Below are 18,556 nucleotides of genomic sequence, written 5' to 3'. Positions count from 1 at the left end.
GCCCACAGAAGCCAGAAGAGGGCGCCAAATGCCTGGAACTAGAGTTGCAGATGGCTATGAGCTGCCATGTGGGTGCAGGGGATCAAAACCAGGTCCTCTGGAATAGCAGCAGGGCCCTTAACCACTGAGGCAGCTCTCCAGTTCTTGTGTGGGGAATTTTATGTTTTCACATGACTTTTAAGATTTTGTTCTTATTTCTATGAAGAATGATACTGGGTTTTTGAGGAGGATTGGGTTGAATCTGTAGATTAGATTAGTTTTTATAGGATAGCTATTTTCATAATATTAATTCTTCCAATCCATGGAGATGGGAAGATTTTTTTTCTGTCTTCTAGTGTTTTCTTCAATGGTGTTTTAAGACATTATATAGATCTTTTATTTCCTTGGTTAGATGTATTTTAAGATTTCATTTTATTTTTTGGAACTAATTTCAGTGACATTGTTTCTTTGATTCTCAGTGTGTCTTCCACTGGTATATAGGAAGGGCACTTCTTGATTTTTGCATGATGCTTTGTGTCAACTTGTCTTTCTGGAAGTGTTTATCAGATGTAAGAATTTTTTTTTTTTTTTTTTTTTGAGACAGGACTTCTCTGTGTAACAGCCTTGACTGTCCTGGAACTCACTTTGTAGACCAGGCTGGCCTCGAATTCACAAAGATCCTCCTGCCTCTGTCTCCCAAGTGCTGGGTTTAAAAGCATGTGCCACCACCATCAAGCCCAGATGTAAGAATTTATGGTAGCGTCTTTAGGGTCTCTGTGTATAATATCAAGTCACCAGCAAATAAGGATCTTTTCACTTCTTCTCCTGTCCATGTCCCTCTTATTTCCTCTCTTGTATTATTACAAGCTCTAGCTAAACCTTCAATCTTTGTGTTGAATAGGAGTGGAGAGAGGACACCATTATCTTGCTCCTGACCTTAATGGTAGTGTTGTGAGTTTTTCTGTTTTGCATGGTGCTGGCTGTAAGTTTGCTGTATATGGCTTCTATTATGCTGAGGTATGTTCCTTCTATTCCTAGTCTCCTTAGTGTTTTGTCATGCAAAGTGGTAAGATTTTGTCAAAGACCTTTTCTGCATCTATTGAAATGATCCGTGATTTCTATCCTTGAGTCTACTTATATGCTATATTACTTTTATTGATTTATGTATCTTAAACTATCTCTGCATCTCTGGAATGGAATGAACTTGATAATGATGGATACTCTTTTTGATGTATTCAATTCAGTTTGCAAATATTTTACTTAGAGTTTTTGCTTCTATGTTCATACGACAAATTGGCCTATAATTTTCTTTTGCGTGTGTGTCTTTGTCTGGTTTTGGTATCAGAGTAGTACTGGCTTCATATGTGAGTTTGGGCATTCCCTCATTTTCCATTGTATGGAATAGTCTGGAAGGATTGGTATTACATCTTTAAAGGTATGGTAGAATACAGCAAATCCATCTAAGCCTGGATCTTTCCTCTTCCTCTTCCTCCTCCTCCTCTTCCTCCTCCTCCTCTTCTTTCTTCTCTTCCTCTTCCTTTTTTCCTCCTCTTCCTCTTCTTTCTTCTTCACAGGGTTTCTCTGGCTTGACTGTCCTAAAACTTGCTCTGTAGAACAGACTGGCCTTGAACTTACAGAGACTCATTTGCCTTTTCCTCCCAAGTTCTGGGATTAAAGGCATGTACCACCATGCCTGGTTGAGCCTGGATTTTTTTTTTTTTGACTGTTTATTTCTACATTGGTCTCATTGCTTGTTATAGAGTCATTTAAGTTACTTATCTCAGTTAAATTTTGGTAGCTCACATGTTTCTAGAAAGTCTCCATTTCTTTTAGATGTTCTAATTTAGTGTAATATACATTTTCAAGGTTTGTCTTTAGGACTTTATGAATTTTATTGGCACTCCCCTTTTAAACTGGTGCTGTTTCGTTGAATCTCATGCTTGTGGTATGCTGTGTCTTCATTTTCATTTGACTCTAAAGCTTACTTCCTTTCTGATTTCTTCAGTAACCCGGTTGTTTACTATCCACGAATTAGTTGTTTTCTTGTTGCTGATTTTTTAATTTCATTTCATTGTGGTCAGATAGAATCCAAGAAGCTACAGAATACTGAGAATAATGTATACATAATTAATAAATAAATCTTAAAAAAAAAAGAATCCAAGAAGCTGTTTCAATTTTCCTGTATTTGCCAAGACTTGCTTTTTGTCCTATAATATGTTCTACTTTAGGGAAAGTTCTATGGGCTACAGAGAAGAACATATATTCAGCAGTATTTGTGTGAAATGTTCTGTATATGTATGCTAGGTCTTTCTGAGGTATCAACAAATCCAGATGTTTCTCTGTTTATGATTCATTGGGATGGGAGTGGGGTACTGACATCACTCAGTTTTCTTGTATTGGTTATCTGGGTCTTGACCTCTAGTAGTGCTGGGTGCCCTTGTGTCCAGGGTATATATGCTCATAACAATAGTATTGTCTTATAAGAGTGTTCTTTTAGTCAGTATGAAGTGACTTTCTTCATCTCTTTTGACTAATTTTGGTTTGGATTTATTTTGTCAAATACAAGAATTCTGTTATAAATCCAGCTCTTTTAAAAAACCCTTTTTCTTTTAATGTTTTATTTTATTTTATTTTATATCTTGACCATAGTTTTCCTCCCCCATGCCTCCCTGTTCATCCACTCCTCCTGTGTTTCTATTCAGAAAAGGGCAGGCCTCCCATGGATATCAACAAAACACAGCATATCAAGCTATAGTAAGAATAATCACCTTGCCTTGTAGTAATGCTGAGCTAGGTGACCCAGTATGAGGAACAGGATCCCAAAACCTAGTGAAAGAGACAGAGACAGCTCCTATTTCCACTGTTGGGAGTCCCACGAGAAGACCAAGCTATACGACTGTCAGATATATGCAGAGGGCCTAGGTCAGACCCGTGCAGGCTCCCTGACTGTCAGTTCAGTCTCTGTGAGCCCCTATGAGCCCAGGCTAGTTGTAAATGAAGCCTTTTAGTCTGTCTTCTGTGTGGGGAGTGGGGACCATGGATGTTCAGAGTTATTATTGAACCTTATGTGTTGGTTCCTGTTGCTGTTGATCTTATGGCGATTGATGAGTTTGCTTAACTCCTGGTCTAGCATCACCTCTTCTTCCCTGTAGTCTCATGGTGTGTCTTTCTGTTCAGACCTCAGGATTCCTTTGAATAATTTTGGTAGAGCTGGTTTAGTACCCATGAATTTCTTGTCCAGTCATCGAAAGTTTTTCTTTGTCCTTCAACTATGAGAGATAGTTTTGCACATAAAGTAGTCTGGCTTAGCAGTTATTGTCTTTCAAAGGTTGAAATACATCATTCTAAGCCTTTTAAATTTTTTAGATGAGACAGTGTATCCAGCTACTTGCTACTATAAATTATAAATAACAACTTTTCAATGTTGTCATATAACTATATGATGTAGGTAAAAGAAACATCTACCTAAAAAAGATTTGTGTGTGTGTGTGTGTGGGGGTGTGTGTGTGCCTGTGTGAGTTTATGTACACTATGTTAATGTAGGTTAATGCAAGACAGACAGTGTTAGATTCCCTGGATTTGATCTATAGATGGTTGTGAGCGGCCTAATGTGGGTGCTGGGAACCATCTCTGTGGCGCCAGCAATGCCACTTTTATTTTCCAGAGGATGAGCATGAAACAAACTGTTTGCAACCAGTGTTTGTACTGTGCTTAATTATTTGATTTCAGAATGCTTTATGGGCAAACCTAGTTATTTCTGAACTGTGGAATTTATTTGATCTCTAAATATATTCAAAACATCGCAGAGGTAGTCAGCTAATTAAAGGCGCTGGCTTTTGTAGCGCATTGCTTTTCTCGCTCCCCTCCCTTGCCTGACATCTTCCCGTTGTTTCCCTCTGGCAGGCTGTGTGGTCCCAGGGGCTGGAGCAGCTGAAGTCGCCATAGCAGAGGCTCTCGTGAACTATAAGCCCCGTGTGCAGGGACGATCTCGCCTTGGAGTCCAAGCCTTCGCTGACGCCTTACTTATTGTCCCGAAGGTGCGACTGTCTCCCTGCCAGATAACAGTCAGCTGCACCGAAAGATCCTTGGTCACAAACTGCCTATCTTTCCCAGCAGTTCGCGGAGTTAGAAATGTGCTTATTTGCATTTCCTGTTGTGTTAAATATTTTACAAAGCCAGCAGAGAAACTGTGGGAACTGCAGCGTGCAGTACTTTGGGGAGCTCCAGGAAGCAGTCAGGGTTTCCTTATGTCTAAAAGCTCTTCAGAAAGTACATTACTAACCAATCCTAACGAACAGTTTGAAGTTTAGGTTTTGTTAGGTTTTTTCCCTTTTGCATAGATTCTTGTTTTGTTGGTGGCATCCGACAACATTAGTTATTGCTTTAAATTGCGAGAAGAGAAGGACTTCTTCAAAATGTTTAGTGTCGCCAAATACTACTAGCCTGAACTTGTTGTAATTTTTCAACAAGGAGCGACACAGCGAGAGGACAGAGCTGTCCTTCCTTCCTCTTTTTGCCTTCTGTCAGCTGTCATCCACATAGAAATATAGAAAGCTGTTTCCAGCATGCTATTGCCATGAGTTAAACCATTATTAACAATCCTGGCAAAGACTTAAATAATTTATGTCAGAATTATTCATAATTTGTGGGTTGTTTGTGAATATCTATTTTTTCTTTCCTCCAAGCAACAAAGTCATTAAGTAATGATGTTGCTGGCGTGAATTGGTGGCCCTGGCACACAGTGGCCCTTTTCTCTCAGCCGTTAGTAGAGAAGTGGGCTGGTGAGGAGTACAGGCATCTCCATCCCAGTTGCTGCGGTTCATGGCTTTCCTTCTGAAGCCAAGGGGCACACGGTGCTGCAGATGCTCTGCTTCTCTCTGGCATGTGCTGGGAAGAACGGGAGGGCACGCGGCTCAGGAGGCCAGGGCAAACAAGTGTGATCTTAAATCTTTTATAAGGAAAGAAATAAACGGCACGTGGTGGCACGTGCCTAACGCCAGCATGTGGGAGGTGAAGCAGGAGGACTGGGAACTCAAGGCGTTTCCTGCCATGTAAGGGAAGAGGGGCTTAAGGCCAATCTGAACTACATGAGACCTTGCATAAAAATCATGTGGGAGTGGGGCGGTGTGGTCCTTAGAGCTTAGTGTTCTTTTCGCAGGGGGAACTGTTCAAGCATAAAATGTGCTAGGTGGATAAAGCAATCATTTGGTTTAGCTTAGGAATGGAATTCTTCTAACGGACATGAGCACTGTTCTGTGGTTGGGTTTTTTACAAGACTAAAGGGTAGTACCTTCCTTTTGTATTAGATTTTCAAATTCACACGTGAAGGCATTCCACACATACTTATTGTTTTTTCATGAAGGTTCTTGCTCAGAATTCTGGTTATGATCTGCAGGAAACATTGATAAAAATTCAGACTGAACATGCAGAATCAAAAGAGCTCGTGGGCATAGACCTGAATACAGGTGAGAAACTGAAAAAAAAAATTAGCTTTACTCACTAGGTTGTTCTTCCAGAACCCAAATCTTATAACAGAGAGTGGTAGGCTGGGACATTTTGTTACATCAATCTTGATTGCCTCTAGCTTACTCCAAAATATAGCTAATGTGTGTAGGTGTTTTGCCTCCGTGTATGTCTGTGCACGATATACATGCAGTGCCTATGGAGGTCAGAAGAGAGCATCAGGTCCTCTGGAACCGACCCTGAACCTAGGTCCTCTGCAAGAGTAACAAGTGCTCTGAGCGGGTGAGACACCTCACCAGCCCTGAAACAAAAGAATTTTTAAATGTGGACCAAACTCAGACTCAGTCATTGTGTTTGTACAACAATCGATGACTGAACTATTTACCTCTCTGGTCCTCTCTGCCCCCACCAATGTTTAAAAAGATATAGTTAATTAAGTGCTTATTATTTGGATTCATACTGGACAAAATAGCGCTTCTCTTATAGTGAGTGAAAACAGGCAGTAAACAATTACTTTGACAAATAAATTATTTAGCATCTAAGAGAACAATAAACTTGATGAAAAATAAAAGAGCAAAGGAAGGATGATCATGAATTCTAATTAAGGAGGGTAGGGAAGAGATGAAAATTAAAACATTTGTACAGTACAAACTAGAAAAATGTCTATGCAGAAGCTGGAGGAACTAAAGAGTTAGCCATGAAGGGGGAACCTAAGTGCTCTCTCAAGAGAGGGAAGAGCCAGTGGAGAAGGAAGGAAGAGAGGCGGTAGGTCAGATTGTACAATGGTGTGTGAGCTTAGTCTGAGGACTTTGGCTTTTGTATTTTAATCCTTGCAGTGAAATAGGGAGCAATTTTGAGCAGAGATGTGACATAGTCTATGTTTAAAAGGGTCACTTGGACCACTCTGTGGAGAGGAGTTAGCTGAATGACTAGTAGGTTAGAACTGAACTAACTGTGGAGAAGGCTAGAGTTGGTTGTGGACTGGGGGACTGTTCAATTTCAACAAAGTCTGCTTTGAACTACTTATGGTCTTCTTGGGGGGAAAGTGGTTTAATATATTGAGCTCCAGAAAGAGATATGTTATCAGGATATATCAGATAGTTTAAACCCAGAAAAGTGGATGAGACCGCCTGGGAAATACGTTGTGCTAGCAGTTTTGTGTCAGCTTGACACGAGCTAAATTCATCTGAGAGGAGGGAACCTTAATTAAGAAAATGCCTCCTTAAGATTCATAAGATCTGGTTGTAGGCAAGCCTGTGTGGCATTTTCTTAGTGATTGATGGGGGAGGGCCATCCTATTGGGGGTATGCTATCCCTGGACTGGAGGGCCTGAGTTCTATAAGAAAGCAGGCTGAGCAAGCCAGTAAACAGCACGCCACTGTGGCCTCTGCATCAGCTCCTGCCTCCCAGGTCCTTCCCTATTTTAGTTCCTGCCCTGACTTCTTTGATGATGAACAATGTGGAAACATAAGCCAAATAAACCCTTTCTTCTTCGAGGTTTTGGTCATGGTTTTTTATCACAACAGTAGTGGTCCTGACTAAGACAGATGAATAGTGAGAGAACAGAAGAGTCTTGAACTGGGTGGGTGTTCCAACAGTCAGGTGTCAGAGAAGAAAAGGAGCCATGAGTGAAAAAAAAAGGTGAACATGATTCCTACAAACTGAGAAGGAATTATCAGAGGAGGGCGATGAGCTGTCAAGCAGAAGGTAAGAATAGCCCACAGGACTTAGCACAGGGGTCTTTGGTGACCTTGATAAAAGTAGTTCTATAAGAGGTTAAATATTGCTAGAATTCACCAGTCAACATTGACAGGGTATGTCAAGATTGTTGTATTAAGCGGTTTGTTTTTACTTTACAGGGGAGCCAATGGTAGCAGCAGAAGCGGGCATTTGGGATAATTATTGCGTGAAAAAACATCTTCTTCACTCGTGGTAAATTGACAATGAAGAGAAAGACCTTTAGGGATAGAACTGATAACTTTGAACATTTCTTGTTCTTTTGGTTTTGAAAACGTTGTGAAGTGTATGACACCGTAGTTCCCAGCTACTGAGACTAGCTTTTGTCCTCTTATAGTCCCCTAAGCATTGCATTTGTAGCATCAGAAGTCACAGGAGAAGCTAACCCAACCTTGCTGTTTGAGTGGGAAGGGGAGGCGGGGAGTAGTGCAGCAGCATTGTCTGTGTGGCAGGGAGGGACGGCGACATGTGGAAATTAAGCACAGCTTTGCTGGGGCATAAATCAGACTTCCACCGAGGCAACAAAGCAGTTGAAATTACAGTGTGAGGAGGGGCGCCCTGTTCCTAAGATCCGTATTCTCACACCAACATAACCGGAGGGAAAAGTGCCCCACACTGCCGAAGATGCTGGGGAGACACAGGCATGCATCAGGAGGCTCGACTCACTCTCATCTTTTCATCCTCAGCACGGTGATTGCCACTAACATTCTCCTGGTTGATGAAATTATGCGAGCTGGGATGTCGTCTCTCAGAGAGTGATTGAATTCAAAATCAATTCATCTGGAAGACAAGATAGCATGCATGTCATATTCAACACCGTCTTATGGCCTTAACTGTTACAAAATAAATGTGGTGTGTATCTTTTGGTCTCAACTGTTTCAAAAACACTTAATCAAAGTATAAAGAACACACAAATTTTCCCAGTAAAGGAATAATAATGGCAATATTTTCTGAGTCTTAACTCCCCTCCCTATAATAGATGTTATCTCAGTTTTCATAAAATAAAATGTGTCATGATGCCTGTACCTTCTGGGCACAGGTTTTAGAGTATCCAAGTCAATTTCCAGTTATCATAGATCATAAATATAGTAAGATAAATGCTCTCTTTCCTTTCCAAAGTCCTTCAGTAATTTCCTGCTGCTACTCTCCTACGAATGTGGCATCGCTTGCCATATAGGTTTCTCATGCACAGTCCCTAGCCCAGCCAGTTTGCTTAGTCATTAAAAATGTGGCAGGTTATGGTTATGTAGCTTGGGCTGGAATTTATAATCCTCCTGCCTCAGTTTCTGGGTACTAGTGTTATAACCCCAGTTTTTCAGCAACCAGTACTCTCCTTGGTTCTGATAGCTCTGACTAGACAGCAGGGCCATCTCTCTGGAAAGGCAGGGCCCATTAGCATCGCTCTATGAGAACATTCAACTGCAACTGGTCTGTAGATATACAATCCTATATCCATTTGTTTAAGCTCTGCAGTTCATCTGTCATACTTACCATTGATAGGTAAGTATCTTTGTCCATGTTCTTTGCATGGATCCAAGTTGATAAGATAGTAAATGTCTCAGGTACGTTCTTGGAACTTGTTTACAGTGTTAGGAGAAGGTTCCCTTGACTGTTTCATACCTTGTCTGAACAATCTACAATATTTTATCGCCTATTTTATTTCACTTAATATGTTTGTTGACATCTCTTTAAACTTTCCTGCATGACAGTTCATTGCAAGACACACTTCTCTTTAGTTTACTGTTTATATTTTAAGTTTCCATTGCCAACTTACCGTGTGCATCAAGACTTTTTTTTTGGAGAGTTTTAGGAAAGAGTCTCACACTGTAGCCCAGGTTGGACTTGAACTCTCAGCATTCCTCCTGCTCATCCTTCCAAGTGTTGGGATTACAAGGCATGGACCAACATGCTTTGAATTTTCTTAGAGACATCTAGACATCAAGGGACTGTGAAGACAGCACACTCAGGAAAGCACTTTCCTCACACGCGTGCAGGTCTGAGTTCGGTCCCCGTGGGAAGTGCCTGCTGTGGCCTGCACTTGTAATCCCAGGCCCAGTGACACAGAGACTGAGGAGGAGAATCCCGGGGCTTGCTGCTTCCAGGTCAATGAGAGCGCCTGTCTCAAAGGGAGGTGGGCAGTATTCCTAAAGGTGACAGTTGGGGTTGTCCTATGGCTTCCACATGTATGTGCAAACACATGTGCCCTGGTGCACATACATGTATACACCACGCTTAAGAGGATGCTGAAGCACCACTTGTCCCTCTCTCTGTCATGTGCGCTCCTACCCAGCCTCCATAGATGTAGTCTTTGACACTGTCTTTTTAAGCTTCTAGTATACATGCACACACCTGTGGTAACATAAAACATTCTCTCTAAGGCTGTACTCTATAAATAGGTTATTCTGCAGATATGTATTTTACTGCTTTTATTTCCCACTGAATGGTTTTGAGATTTATCCATTTATTTTAGCAATTTTGGAGCACCCTAGTACATTTCATATTCATCTTATTAGTGGACTTTTTGGTTATTTCTAATTCTACATAATTTTAATCACCACATACATGGTCAAGTTCTTTGTATGTCTTCTGGGAAATGAAAAGTGTCAGAGTTTAGCTTTACTAAGTAGCTTCATAAGTTTCTTAATCTCTCTGCAATAGATAGTATATAAATTCCCTGTCTCTACAATCTCAAAGTCCTGATCTTAACTTTTTCCAGTGTGAAGGGTAGTGGTTGCATCTCACATCTTGAAATTGCCTTGGTCCCTGAACTGAACATGTTTTTCATAAACTCTTGGCCATTTTTTTTTTCTTGAGACAGGGTTTCTTTGTGGTTTTGGTGCCTGTCCTGGAACTAGCTCTTGTAGACCAGGCTGGTCTTGAACTCACAGAGATCCGCCTGCCTCTGCCTCCCAAGTGCTGGGATTAAAGGTGTGCGCCACCATCGCCCGGCTCCATTTTGTTTTTTTAAATCACCGTAAATGGTGTGGTATGGGAAGACGTGTCTGTATAATGCGATATTCTGACTCAAGAAATTCCTCTCTACTTAAATAATAAAGATATTACCTATATTTTACAATTAGTTTTTTTTCACCTTTGTTTTTGTATATGACATGGTGTGGCTCTAAATATTTGACATGCTGCCAACCAGGTGCTCTCATGCCCATTTATATGTGATAACACTTCCGTGGTGTACCAAGGTTTGGATTCCATTGCGGCGGTCACATTTTCTTTTGAAATAGATTACTTATTTATTTAATGTGTGCGTGCATGCATGTGTGTGTGTGTGTGCACACGCGTGCGTGTGCTATAGCATACATGTGGAGGTCAGAGGACAACTTGGGGAGTCAGTTATCTCCTCCCACTATGTGGGTTCTGAATGTCAAACTCAGGTCATCAGGCCCGGCAGCAGGTGTCCTTAATCAGCAAGACGTCCCAGTAACCTTGATCAGTTTTCATGATTTGGGAGAGCACCAAATCCTAAGCATTAGACCACTGGAAATAAGTTTGTTTTGGTTTGATTCTTTTGTTCCATTATTCTGTCAGATTGTTATTATGTCATTACCACATTGTTTTAATTCATTTTATTTATTCATTCATTATTCCTTCCATCCATCTATTTTTTCTGTGAGATATTGGCAGGTATCTATACAAGGTTAAATCTCTTATTATCTGTTTTGCTTTGAGTTGAACTTGTTGTTTTGAGTTTAAGTGATTTTCTCCATAAATCGAGATGTTTTGTTTTAATGTGGTAATATGGTCACCTATTTTAGACCGTTTAAGACCTTTTAGACAGGTCTTACTATATAGCCTTGGCTGATCTAAAAATGGCTATGCAGACCAGGCTGGTCTTGAACTCAGAGATATCTGTCTGCCTCTGTCTCCCAATGCTGAGATTAAGGGCATATACCACCTCATCTGTCCTATTTTAATGCATTTGTAAACTACTTTTTCACTCCTGAGATAAACCCTATTTGTTATGATTTACCATATTCATCAGTTGTGACATGCGTATTTTTGATATGTCAACATTTCTGTAATTAGGACAATGGGGTCTTTTAATTTCTCCTGCTTAAACTTGGTCACTTGTCATCCCTGATAGACATCTTACAGACCATTTGGAAGGAAAATGAATCTTGTTTGACCGATGTCTTACTGCTGTCATTTTCTAGCGAGTCAAAGAAATCTTCATCATCAAAAGTTAGAGACTTTGTGTGGGGCTTAGTAGGGAACACACCCGAGCGACGGTAAGGATCCTAGGAAATCTTGAGTTACCACCTCTTGATTCCAGGAATGATGCCAACTGTATTGAACAGTGACCTAAAAGTTTGAAAAGCACCTTGTTTATCTTGCCTGTGTTTCATTTACTATGAATTCATTGACAGTGATCTATGGCAAAAATCTGTATAAACAAGTCTAAAAAGTTCCTCTGGTAAGTATCAATAAAATGTATGAATGTCAAGAACTGTCATGATTGAAGTGATAATATATTTTTCTCTTAGTATATAAAGAGATGCTACATCTCATAGGCAGTGATGTTTTAGCTTTGATGAAATATCACATTTTATGCATTTCTTGGCTCAATGCTAATATTTATTTAGAAAGTTTTGGGGGTGCGTTTTTTTTTATTACATTGGCAACTCAGCAGCAGGTAAGCAGTGCGTGGGCGAACTTCCTGTTGCCACAAGCAGACACTGAGGTTTCAGATGTGCTTCGGGCAGCACTGGCTTCCACTTGCTTGTTCTTCCATCCTAAGTTTGGTGTCAGCGGCTGTTAGCCTACCAGCCTGAGCTGTGCAGGGAGCCTCTTTGTCTTTCCTGGGGCACAGTCTGAGTCATAATGACAAAGGGTTATCTATTTTTTGAAAGCTTGGACTGGTCTAGTAGTTTCTTAAATGGCAGATAGAGTTTTGACTCAATTTTCTTTATTGCTGGAGGTCTCAGATTTTCTATCATTTGAGTCTCTTTTGGTAATTTATATTTTTATAGAAATCCATTATAAAGTGATTTTTCCCTTAAAGTTTATTTTGCTTTATGTTATTCTAGATGAGCCACCTTGTTTGATGAGGGGATTGAGAAAGGGACCATTTTATTTTTATTTGTTATATGCTAAATTTAAAGCTTGAATCCAGAACCCACGCATGCATAGAGCTACATCCTTTGCACCAGATGATGTCTCTCTTAAGTAGTGATTTTGGTTATTTTTTCTGTTATTACTGACATGTTGAATTTATTTCTAATATATGGTTTTGATGTCTTTTACTTAAATTTATAAAGTTTTTTCCTTTTCATTATCTTTTTTTTTTTTTAAATTGTAACCGCACTGGGGGACACAAAGTAAGGTCGGAGGATAACTTTGTGGCCTTGATTCTCGCTGCCACTTTTCTATGACAAGTTCCCTAACCAGCTGAGCCATCTTTCTGCCATACCCCACTCCTTTCACTGTTTTTTGTTGTGTTCAATTTTGTTCAGTGCCCCTCTTCCTCCTCTGCTGATTTGAAAATGATACATCCAGACCCTGAACTCGTGTCCAACTCGGATTCATTTTTATCACTTCTTTTTTAAATATTCAGTGCCAGTTAAGCAGACCAGCTCTGCCCTCCATTGTTCTCATTTCTATTTTCTTCTTCTTTTTTTTTTATAATTCTCTATTCTTTTTTATTTTCCTTTTGATAGATCTTCCCAGGGAATGTAAATGAGACCGTTCTTTGGGTGAGTTCTCTGTGTATTAGTGTCTAGAGAGGATTGTTGTAGGAGAAGGCCACTTGTTTGTTCCCAGCTGCCCAGCTAGCTTAGACCCGAAATAATCACACAGAAACTGTGTTAGTTAAACCACTGCTTGGCCCATTAGCTCTAGCTTCTTATTGGCTTACTCTTACATATTAATTTAACCCATCTCCACTAATCTGCGTATCACCACGAGGTCATGGCCTACCAGCAAATTTTGGCATGTCTATCTCTGGCAGCGGATCCATGGTGTCTTGCCTCCGCTTTTCTTCTCCCAGCACTCAGTCCTGTTTTCCCTGCCTACCTAAGTTCTGCCCTATCAACAGGCCAAGGCAGTTTCTTTATTCATTAACCAATAAAAGCAACACATAGACAAAAGGACCTCCCACACTATTTCCCCTTTTCTGTAGGAAATTTCACTTTCTCCAAGCCCCTGGCTTAGTGCTCCCTGCCTGGGCAGGCGGCGGGATCAGGGCTACTAGGCTTGCACAGGTGCATGGCGGATTCCAGCTGCCATACACAGAGATGTTTCCGGGCTGTGCAGTGCTCTGCATGGCAGATTTGGCCGTTGCTCAGATAAAAAGGGTTTATGTGCTGCATACTTATTCTCAGGGTTGGACTGCTGAGCGCGGCTCCTGCCTGGCGACCCCAGAGCTGACAGTGGTGCTGCTTCTACCATTTTAAAAGTAGAGAGAGAGGCGGTTGAGATCGTTTCGGGCCCCAAGACCTCTAATCGTTTGCGCCCGGCTCCTTACGGAACGCTTCACGAATTTGCGTGTCATCCTTCCGCAGGGGCCATACTAATCTTCTCTGTGTCATTTCTCTATTCTTTGTTCATTTTCCTTTTGATAGGTCTTCCCAGGGAATGTAAATGAGACTGTTCTTTGGTGGAGTTCTGTGTATCAGCCTCTAGGAAGGCTGATTTTGTTAGTTTACCTAATAGATTTATTTGTAATTCTCCCTTTAGGCAGAGGGCTCCTCTCTTCCTCTGCCCCTACTCCCATCCATATAAAGTACAAACAACACATGAGACCTGTGGGGCACTATGAAAAGATGAAATCTATGCGTCATGGGCATAGATGTATAATTTTACAGTAAAGGAATAGGAAAATTTCAATAAGATAATCACAAAAATTGACCAAATTTATGGGTAGAGATACCCATCCACATATAGGAGACATTTGGAACACATATAGAAAAGAGCCCCCATGTCATATTGTAGTTAAAAACACTAAGTTTAAAGATGAAAGAAACCATATTGAAAGTTGCAAAAGAGAAAAAAAAATCATAAAGACAGACCCATCAAGAGGGTTTGGAATAATGTCTTTCAAGATCTGAAAGACAACTGCCACCCAGACTACTATATCTAGCAAAACTATTATAATTGAAAAAGAAAGAAAAACTTTTAACAAAAACTGACTACAAGAATTGATGATCACTAGGAAACTCTACAGAAGATACTTGGAAGAATCACATAGATGAGGCAATAGGAGGAAATAAAACACCTTACACTGGTAGTTACACAAACAAATAGTGAAAAACAAAATACTGGACTGGGGAGAGGGTTCTTCCAGAGTACCCAGTTTTAATTCCCAGCACCCACATGGTGACTCACAATCATATGTACTTTAAGCTTCAGGGAATCTGGTGCCTTCTTCTGATCTCTGTGAGCACCAATAGAATTTTTTGCTCTTGCAGAGGACCTTAGTTCAGTTCCCATCAGCAATATTGGGTGACTCACAAATAATCTGTAACTCTTCAGCAATCTGAAGCCATCTTCTGACCCCTACCAGCATTGTAGCCATGTGCGTAAATTCATACACATGCACACATACAGTTACGTGTCTCACACACACACTTTAAAAAGCCTTAACCAAACACAGCAAAACAGTAAGAATTAAAACACAGCTTTTGATACCTGACTATAAATATTTCAATTCTTCAGTCAAAAGACATGTACTAAAAGATTGAATTTAAAAAGGGGGATTTGGGGCAGGCAAGGTGGCTCAGTGATTAAAGATGCTTGCTAACAAGCTTGATGACCTGTGCTGATTCCCTGGGACACACGTGGTGGAAGGAGAGAAACAATTCCCTCAGGTTGTCTTTTTGACCTCTATATGCTTAACATGGCACACACAAAATAGAAAAAAAATTTAAATGTGAGGAAGGCTGAAGAAATAGCTCAGTGTTAAGAACACTGGCTGCTTTTCCAGGGAACTGAAATTCTAGCCCCAGTTTATCACAACTATAACTCAAGTTTCAGTGGATCCAATGGGCAACAGGTGTGCACGTGGTGTGAAGTCATACATGCTAGCTGTCTTAGTCGGTGTCTACTGCTGTGATGAGACACCACAACCAGGCAGCTTAGAAGGCATTTGATTGGGAGCTTGCTTACAGTTTCGAGGGTGAGTCCATCATCGTCGTGGCAGGAAGCATGGCAGCAGGTAGGCAGGCAGGGCGCTGGAGCACTTACTAGCTGAGAGCTTACATCCTGATCCACAACTTGAAGGCAGAGAGAGACACTGGCCCTGGCACGGGCTTCTGAAATGTCAAAGCCCACCCCTACTGAAACATCTCCAACAAAGCCACACTTCCTAATCCTTCCCCAAACTGTTCCACCAGGCATTCAATTATATGAGCCTAAAGGAGCCATTCTTACCACCACCCGGGCAAAGTACCCATATACATAAAAATTCAAATTAAAAGTTTTAAAATGTGAAATAACTCAGGAATCATCAAGTTATGTACTTCCCTATTAAAGTCAGATCGCTAAAACCTGAGGGTGAAAGGATGGAAAAGGTATGCCAAGCCAAAACAACAGGTCACCATCCTATTATCTGATAACATAGACTCCAAGCCAAAATTAGAGGCAAAGAAGGTTCCTTCATACTGATTAAAGGAATAGCCCATCAAAAGAATATATTACAATCCTAGGCATACTCATCAAACATGGGTGCATCCAGTTTTATAAAACATAGCTAGACGTAAGGACATAGGTCAACCTCAGCATAACCATATAGATGATGTCACCCATTTTCAACAATAAGTAGGCCATCTTGACAGTGAACAGTGAGACACTGGGTAAACCACAAATCAAATGGACCTCATAAACAGTTACGTAGTGTTCTACCCTAAAGATACAAAGCACACTCTGATGTGAGATTCCCCTCTGTAGGCTGTGAATACAGGCTAATAAAGAAGTTCTTTGTGCCTATTGCAGCATAGAATAGGGCAAGGTGGAAATTCCAAGCAGACAGAGGAGGAGAGAGTAGGCAGAGCCAGGGAGATGCCATGTAGCCACCAGAGGAGACAGATGCTGGACAGAACCTTACTGGTAGGCCATAACCATCTGGCGATGCACAGATTAATAGAAATTGGTTAACTTAATATAAGAATTAGCCAGGAATATGCCTAAGTTATTGGCCAAACAATATTGCAATTAATATTGCTTCTGTGTTATTTTGGGTTTGGGCGGCTGGGAACAAACGAGCAGCCTCCGCCTACAACATTCTCAGCAGCCCATTGAAGTTTTTCTAAAATAGAGCATACAATAAGATACAAATCAAGTCTTAATATTGAAACACTGAAATAATTCCTTGTAATTTATCTGACTGCAATGGACTAAAACTAAAAATCCACTGCAAGAGAACTTAATGGAACACGCAAACTCATTGGTATTGAGCAGTACCACTGAATAACAATGTCACTGGAGGAATCAAGAAGGAAATAAAAACTCCTAGAGTTAAATGAAAACAACATCCCAGACCCATGTTACAATGAAAGCAGTCCTAAGAGGGAGGTGTACAGTTACAAGTGCTTACATTAAAAGCTCAAGGGGATTTCAAACAACAATGCACCTTAGGGTCCTGAAGAACAAGAATAATCCAATTCCCAAGTCAGGATTAAAAACAGCATAGGAGGGCTGGAGAGATGGTTCAGTGGTTAAGAGCATTGCCTGCTCTTCCAAAGGTCCTGAGTTCAATTCCCAGCAACCCACATGGTGGTTCACAACCATCTGTAATGGGGTCTGGTGCCTTCTTCTGGCTAGCTGTATACATAATAAATAAATAAATAAATAAATAAATAAATAAATAAATAAATAAATACAGCATAGGAGGTGTGTGTGATAGGGAATATGTTCAATGTACTTGATACATATATGCATATGCACACAGATTTATATAAAAGTGTCACGTGACACTACTGTGTGTAATGATAGTCACAGTTGCAATAAGTAAAAACTTGCATACTCGGCAGTTGGACCTATAATTTTTTATTCTTCCAAAATGGTTTTTAAAAAATTAAAAAAAACAAGTTTTTTTTTTTTGTGTGTGTGTGTGTGACACATGAATGCTTGTTAGAGGCAGTGTCTGTACCTGTGCATATGTGTGCACATGTGCGTGTATGCGTGTGTATGTGTGTTGCTGGGACTCGGACCTAGGGCCTGACTTCATACTGGACATATGTTCTGCTTCTGACAAAACTCCCCAGTGAGACAAACCCCTAGCCCTTTAAAAAAATGTATTTTTCATAATTTTTTATTAGGTGTGAGTATTTTGTCTGCATGTGTACAGATGTGCCACTTAAATGCTTTTGGTGCCCATGGAGGTCAGAAGAGGGTGCCAGATCCTCTGAAAGTGGAGTTATGGGTGATTGTGAACCACCATGCAGATGCTGGGAATTGAACCGGGGTCCTTTGCAAAAACAAGTGTTCTTGACTACTGAGCCATCTTTGCAGGCTCCTGAAATGTGTTCTTAATCAGTGTCTAGACTCTACATGGGTTCACTCCTCCACTCACTGCTATTGGCCTTCCTACTGTCCTACTGCCGTCTTCTTCCTTTTGGGGCCACTTTGATGCTGCAGCCTCCCTCCTCGGCCCTGCAGTGCATCGTGGAAGGAGTGTCCTGTGCGTCCCTCAGAATGTCTCTGTTGCCCTTGACCATCTGATGGTAGTTTGCCTGAGTAGAGAGCGCTCACTTTTCTGTTCTCCTTGGCATTTTGAAGACACGGTCCCACTGCTTTCTGCTACCACATCTTTGTTCTTTTGAGACACATTTCCAAGTCCCCATCCACCGGAAGCTGTCTGAATGCACTCAAGCATGGCGTAGCGCATTCTCCACTTTCAGTCCTTTTTGTATAGAAACCGGAAGTGGAATGGTGGGTCATGTGGCGGTTCCTTTTTAAATTTCTTTCGGCACCGCCATATGTTTTACAGGCCCAGCAGTGATGGGCAAGGAGCCCAGGTCCCTCGACATCCTTACCAACAGTTACTCCTGGCCAGAGCCACCTTAATAGATGGGAAATGACATCTCATTGTGAGCTGTCTGTCTTCTGCAGCATTTTAATGTCTGTAAATTGGGGTGAGGTGGCGGGTAGTCCTAGTTAGGAAGAGTTGCTGTGCACTGGAACTACCAGACCTCTGTATTTTTAATGCAATTTGTCTAGCTCATTCTTCTATCTTTTGGAGACAATCCAACTTATAAGTACATAAAAAATTCATGACAGTTCTCTTAAAAATAAAAAAGCCCTTATCCTAAGATTGTTTTATAAATCTCCTGGTTTCTGTTAAAGTATCATGGGGCCAAGAGTCGTTATCCCCCTATCTGCCGTTCTCCTATTTGTTTCTTACCTCTTCTTTCTTTTACAACCCTTT

General features: G+C 40.9%; 1 protein-coding gene and 1 pseudogene across 2 annotated transcripts in view; one reads left to right on the top strand and one right to left on the bottom strand.

Annotated features, from left to right (window-relative positions):
- Positions 1–7,938, top strand: part of Cct6b (chaperonin containing TCP1 subunit 6B) — a 39,396-nt gene extending 31,458 nt beyond the window's left edge. For both annotated transcript variants that reach the window (XM_057776041.1, XM_057776042.1), the window contains exons 11-14: positions 3,883–4,016; positions 5,342–5,444; positions 7,302–7,374; positions 7,866–7,938. In XM_057776041.1, the coding sequence (XP_057632024.1) occupies positions 3,883–4,016; positions 5,342–5,444; positions 7,302–7,374; positions 7,866–7,938 (383 nt within the window). The remainder of the gene's footprint in view (positions 1–3,882; positions 4,017–5,341; positions 5,445–7,301; positions 7,375–7,865) is intronic.
- A 5,711-nt stretch (positions 7,939–13,649) lies between these two features.
- On the bottom strand, positions 13,650–13,776 carry LOC130878841 (U6 spliceosomal RNA; annotated as a pseudogene).
- Between the last annotated feature and the right edge of the window lie 4,780 nt (positions 13,777–18,556).

This window comes from Chionomys nivalis, chromosome 7 (genome assembly GCF_950005125.1).
Source record: "Chionomys nivalis chromosome 7, mChiNiv1.1, whole genome shotgun sequence".
In the NCBI taxonomy this organism is placed as follows: Eukaryota; Metazoa; Chordata; class Mammalia; order Rodentia; family Cricetidae; genus Chionomys; species Chionomys nivalis.
Note: the sequence above shows the minus strand (reverse complement) of the source record. Positions and strands in the feature narration are given on the sequence as shown.